This window comes from Colobus angolensis, unplaced genomic scaffold (assembly GCF_000951035.1).
Source record: "Colobus angolensis palliatus isolate OR3802 unplaced genomic scaffold, Cang.pa_1.0 Scaffold201, whole genome shotgun sequence".
Classification (NCBI taxonomy): domain Eukaryota; kingdom Metazoa; phylum Chordata; class Mammalia; order Primates; family Cercopithecidae; genus Colobus; species Colobus angolensis.
Window position 1 is genome coordinate 5104104 of NW_012115167.1, and position 6162 is coordinate 5110265.

A 6162-nucleotide genomic window follows, 5' to 3' on the forward strand; every position below is an offset into this window, starting at 1 on the left:
TTTTTTTTTTTTTTGAGACAGAGTTTTGCTCTTTTGCCCAGGCTGAAATGCAGTGGTGTTATCTCGGCTCACTGTAACCTCCACCTCTCGGGTTCAAGGGATTCTCTCCCCTAGGCCCCCTGAGTAGCTGGGATTACAGGCACCCACCAACACGCCCAGCTAATCTTTCTATTTTTTAGTACAGCTGCGGTTTTGCCATGTTGGCCAGGTTGGTCTCGAACTCCTGACCTCAGGTGATCCACCCGTCTGAGCCTCCTAAAATGCTGGAATTATAGGCGTAAGCCATTGCCCCTGGGTGTAAAATACATTTTAACAGCATTTCAATTACAAGGCATGCTTGAGAGCATGTCTATATCATGAGGCACAACAGAAGGAACACTTACAAACCCATCATCCAATCTAAGAAGCAAAACATTATCTAACCTCACAAATTGTTAAGTCACTCTGATTCCCTCAACCTTTTTGCCTATTTTTTGTTGTTGTTTCTGAGATGGAGTCTCACTGTCACCCAGGCTGAAGTGCAGTGGTGCGATCTCCATTCACTGCAACCTCCGACTCCCGGGTTCAAGCAATTATCTCTGCCTCAGCCTCCCAAGTAGCTGGGATTACAGGCGCCCACCACCACACCCAGCTAATTTTTGTATTTTTAGTAGAGACAGGGTTTCACCATTTGGCCAGGCTGGTCATGAACCCGTGACCTCGTGATCCACCCGCCTTGGCCTCCCAACATGCTGAGATTACAGGCATGAGCCACCGCACCCGGCCACCTACTCTCTTTTAGTGATATTTTCTACTCCATTTAATCTCATTCATTTTCATTTACAGGTCTTATGTCAGTATTACCAAGACTATTTGTAAATATTCTTAAGATCTAGTCAGAATTACAGATATCAACCTGTAGAGGCTATTCTTACACAACAGTATTCCTTGCATAAACACTTATTTTTAAAATGTTGCTCAAGTGAAATTAACTTATACCTCTAGTAACTCTGACGAAACATCAAATTTGTATTCTCTGCCATTTTCTTCCTCTGGTTCCATGCGTTTGTAAAACAGCATATATGCACTGTGTGTCTTTAAGAAGCAAGAAAAAATATATTTTCATTTTGACAAAGTATCACTCTAAAAGTAGACAATGCAGAAGAAAAAAACAATATAAAACTATACATTTAAAAATGGTTACCTTTTCAAAAGAGAAATCCATAAATTTATCTGTAACAGAATCATAGGTCTTGGTCTGTTTAAAAATACAAAAGTTTTACTTCTTTGAAAAAATGGGTATACTCAGCTATATTTATATATAAGTTATTTCATAAACAGCTATTTTATACTTAACAGTAACTTTGTAAGTAGTTTTCAAACAACACCGCGTTCTAAAAATTGTATGTACTTCACAATTTGGCCAATATATCCTAGTATCTTTTTTTTCAGTTTTTATTATTTTTAGAGAACACTATAAAGTTGAGACTGAGAAAATTTTACTGTAACAAAAGAAAACAAATGAAGACAGTGAGGCAAGGAAATAGTTGGCCTTGTCCTAATTTTGGTAAATGCGGTAAGTAGAAATAAAAACTGGATTTAAATAGTTATTACTCAGCAACATTATAAATGAGAAAAGCATATTATTAAAATATCTCATTGGCATGAAGGTGTAATTTATTCTGACATCTCAAAACATCTACCTACACCAGTCCTTCACAAACATAATTTTGAACCTCACAGTTGTAAGTAACTTTATGCAGATAAAATGGATTTGTCAGTATACACTTTAAGCAGTGCCTGATGGGAGACAGCAAGAGCAGCATCAGAAAAAGAGTCAACCAAAGATAATACACATGCACACACGCACACACACACACGATGCAAAGGAAAGAAAAGGGACCACAAAGTAATGAGAAGCAATCAATAAAGATCTAGATTTGAATAAGAAAGAAAGATCATAGGACAAAAGGAAGCTGAACAAAGGATCACAGACAAGTAAGTGAACATATGGAATATTACGAGGAATTTAGTGGTGAGGCTTCTGAGAACTTAAAGGCTGTTTCCTAATGAGTAAGGACATGAGGATTCTACTGGTAATTCTGGAGAACTTCAGGTGTGTTGTGACAGAAAAAATTTAAAAAGCCAACGGAAGCAGACAAGCAGCATTACGGGCAATTAAATCAGAAGGGACAGAGGCAGACATTTTAAAACACGAAGATTCAAAACTTTTTTTTTTGGAGACGGAGTTTTGCTCTTGTCTCCCAGGCTGGAGCGAAATGGCGTGATCTCGGCTCACTGCAACCTCCGGCTGATTCAAGTGATTCTCCTGCCTCAGTCTCCCGAGTAGCTGGGATTACAGGTGCCTGCTTTCCCACCCGGCTAATTTTTTGTGTGTTTTTAGTAGAGACGGGGTTTCACCATGTTGGCCAAGATGGTCTTGAAAACTCTTGATCTTGTAATCTGCCCGCCTCAGCCTTCCAAGGTGCTGGGGTTACAGGCATGAGCCACCACACCCGGCCAAAACACGAATTTTTAAGTGACTTAATAATCAATTATTTAATCAGTGTAATGGATGTGATATATAAAATTATAAGTTTCTCAGCTAAATGATTTTCGGAATGACTAACATTTAGCTGCCTGTGATAGATAAAACAACTTTGCTATAGCATCTTAGATAAGAGGGGAAAAAAAAGAATCTTAAGCTATGCATTAGTTGTTGAATTATCACCTTACCTCACAAGCTGCCTGACTATTATTAAACTGTTTGGTCAACAGTTCAATCCACTGAAGCATTGTGGGCTAGAAAAGTAAAAGAAGTCAGTCAGTTTATGAACTTCTGAGCCAACAATAACAAAAACCAAAAGATACCTGATAAAAACATAAATGACAAAAAAAATCCATAGTGTAAAACACATACCTTTTCTTTAGAATGAATAAATGTCTCAAGGACAAAAGAAGTGCTTAACTGTAAGAAAAGATACAGCAAAAAAAGCTTCAATCATTTTAAAGTAGTAAATTTTGACAGAATTATTTAAAGTTCATATATTTATTACCTTTGCTGTCATTAGGGACACAGCTTTAGGATCTGGTAATGTACTGGGAATACAACTACACAATTGCCACATAAATCTAGAATTTAAAAATAATCATTTAAAATTCACACATAAGATTTTTTTAAAACGTGTAAAATATCTATGAAATTTACCAAACTTACCCAAAATACGTATGTTCAAAAATGTTTTTGTCTTGAAGAAACTGCATGTTATCATGCCAAATCCACTGAAAACAAAAATGTTAACATTAGATATATGATAAAGCAGTTTACTTCATTACATTTTACTAATATTTTTATTAGACAAAAAGTCTCCTCTAAAAAACTGCAAAATAAAACACATGCACTTAAAGTTCATTTTGATTTTTTCCCCAAGTATACTCATATAAATGGTTGCTACTAATATTTTGTAATTATTAATAGTTATCTGGCTACCTCAAGCAACTGTGAGGTTTTTATTGTATTTATTAAAATGCTGCAAGAATTCTGAAATCCTATCTGAAGAACAAGTATATAAATGAATAAAATATAAGTCATGTTACATTCTGATAAGGTTATAAAAGAAAGGTTTACATTTAAAAGTTGGTACAATACTTAATTCTGGTTGGCAGACCCAAATCAGATGTGATTTGTTTATAAAAATCATTAAAAATTATTTCTCACATTAGCACTGTAGGATCACTCTGCTGTTTTTGTCTTCAACCCTCTGAATACCTTAAATAGGCCTTATGTTTTTGTCAGTTCCATAAAACTATTTTTATCTAGATGTTCTGACTACTGGTATTACTAGCTGTCTTTTGTAGGGCTGTACTTCTGATTTTATTTTGGAATTTTGGTCGATAGGTTCATTTTGAGCTGAAAGTCCCAATCTTATCTTTAATCTTCCATTGAAGATTTTCAACTATCTCTCTTTGCCTCTCCAGTCCACTATACTAATTTAGAAACTAATAGGGTTCCTGTTCCACAGTGATATTTGGGAAATCACAGTTTAATCAGTGAATAGCCTGCTTCAGAGTTCTTAGGCATTTCCAGGCACAAAAACGTTCTATTAAGCTGTAGCCCCTGTATCAGACTCTGTATCAGGCGGAGTCTGATAGCATTCTGCCCATCTCATTCAGTAGTTTTTATAACAAGGGAGCCCCATTCTAAACTCTGGATTCCAGCCATGAGCTCAGTTGTAGATTCTGTGTCACAATTTTTGTCCCCTCAATCCCATTAGGGCCTAACTAGTGGTCAACATGATCTCCTGAACCTAAAGGCAGGTAATACTGTGGTTTCTACCATGTAAGTGTTTTCGGTTCTGCTCTATTTTTGTTTTACAGAAACATTCATCTGTTTGATAGTCCTTTTTATATTGTATCTATGTATGTGTATAGCTATTTTTCATGGATTTTATTTTTTTATTTATTTTTTTCTTTGGAGACAGGGTCTCACTCTGTCACCTGGGCTGGAGTGCAGCAGCATGACAGCTTACTGCAGCCTTGACCTCCCTGGCCTCAAGTGATCCTCCCACCTCAGCCTCCTGAGTAGCTGGGACCACAGGTGTGTGCCACCATGCCCAGCTAATATATATATACATTTTTTTTTTTGGTAGAGATGGGGTTTTACCATGTTGCCCAGGCTGGTCTTGAACTCCTGGGGTCAAGCAATCCACCTACCTCCCAAAGTGCTGAGATTACAGGGGTAATCTCATCCCACTCTGCCCAGCCACCCTAGCTGTTTTCTTTTTTTGAGACAGAGTTTCGTTCTTGTTGCCCAGGCTGGAGTACAATGGTGCGATCTCGGCTCACTGCAATCTCCACCTCCAGGTTCAAGCGATTCTCTTGCTTCAGCCTCCCAAGTAGCTGGGATTACAGGTGCCCACCACCACACCCAGTGAATTTTTGTATTTTTAGTAGAGAGGGGGTTTCATGATGGTGGCCAGGCTGGTCTCGAACTCCTGACCTCAGGTGAACCAACTGCCTCAGCCTCCCAAAGTGCTGGGATTACAGGTGTGAGCCACTGCACCCATCCTTACCCTAGCTATTTTCTACCTAACTGTCCATCCTCATCTTGGGCCACTTTTCCTTGAACTACCATCACAGCCATATAGGTCATCTTTTGGCTTCCGAAACATGCCAATAAGCTCTGTCCTTCCTAGGCAATTTGTACATAATGTTTTCTTTGCCTGGCCCCGAGCATTCTTCACATGATTACCTCTTCTCTAACTTTCAAGTTTCAGTTTAAGGTTAACTTCCCAAAGTATTTCCTGACCCTTTTCTAGCAAACCCTATCAACTACACTTTCTGAGAACTCTTACCTTATATTATCTGTAAGAATCATTACAATTTATAACTAGTGTGCTTAATCTCTTTTATGCTTCTAAAATGTTTTATGTTATCTTTCGGGATTAACAGCTATGCTTTAAATGTACAAATCTAAAGAACCACATTCTGGTTTATATCTAAAATCATATTAATGTTCATGTACACAGTATTTTACATTTTAAATTTAATTTTAAGAAAACATGTAGGCACACTCATTTAAAAATAGTAAGCTGGAACAATTACAGAAAAAATTGTTGGCTTAGGTCTGCAATGAGGAATTTTCTAATGTACAGGCATATCTCATTTTATTGTGCTTCACTTTACTGCACTTTGCAGATGCTGTATTTTTCAACAAACTGAAGGGCTGTGGCAGCCTTGCAATCAAGCAAGTCTATTGGCACCATTTTTTTTACTAGCATGTCCTCACTTTGTCACATTTTGGTAATTCCTGAAATATTTCAAACATTTTCGTCATTACACATTATTATGTATTACATTGTATTATATATCATATTATTATGGTGATCTATCATCAGTGTGATTTTTTGAGGTTACTATTGTGATTATTTCAGGGTACCACGAACTACACCGATATCAGACGGCACACTTAATACAAGTTGTGTGTGTTCTGACTGCTCCACTGTTCACTTTCTCCCTCTCCTTAGGCCTCCACATTCCCTGAGACAATACTGGAATTAGGTCAATTAACAACCCTACAATGGCCTCTCTGTATCAAGTAAAATGAGGAGTCACACATCTTTCACTTTAAATCAAAAGCCAGAAATGATTAAGCTTCCTCACTTTATTTTTATTTATTTATTT

At 37.2% G+C, this 6162-nt stretch overlaps 1 protein-coding gene across 1 annotated transcript in view; it reads right to left on the reverse strand.

Moving 5' to 3' along the window:
* The window catches only part of USP34 (ubiquitin specific peptidase 34), a 253164-nt gene that overhangs the window by 54268 nt on the left and 192734 nt on the right, over window positions 1–6162 (reverse strand). The window contains 2 exon segments of the mRNA XM_011941829.1: window positions 979–1074; window positions 1184–1237. Coding sequence (XP_011797219.1) covers window positions 979–1074; window positions 1184–1237 — 150 coding nt within the window.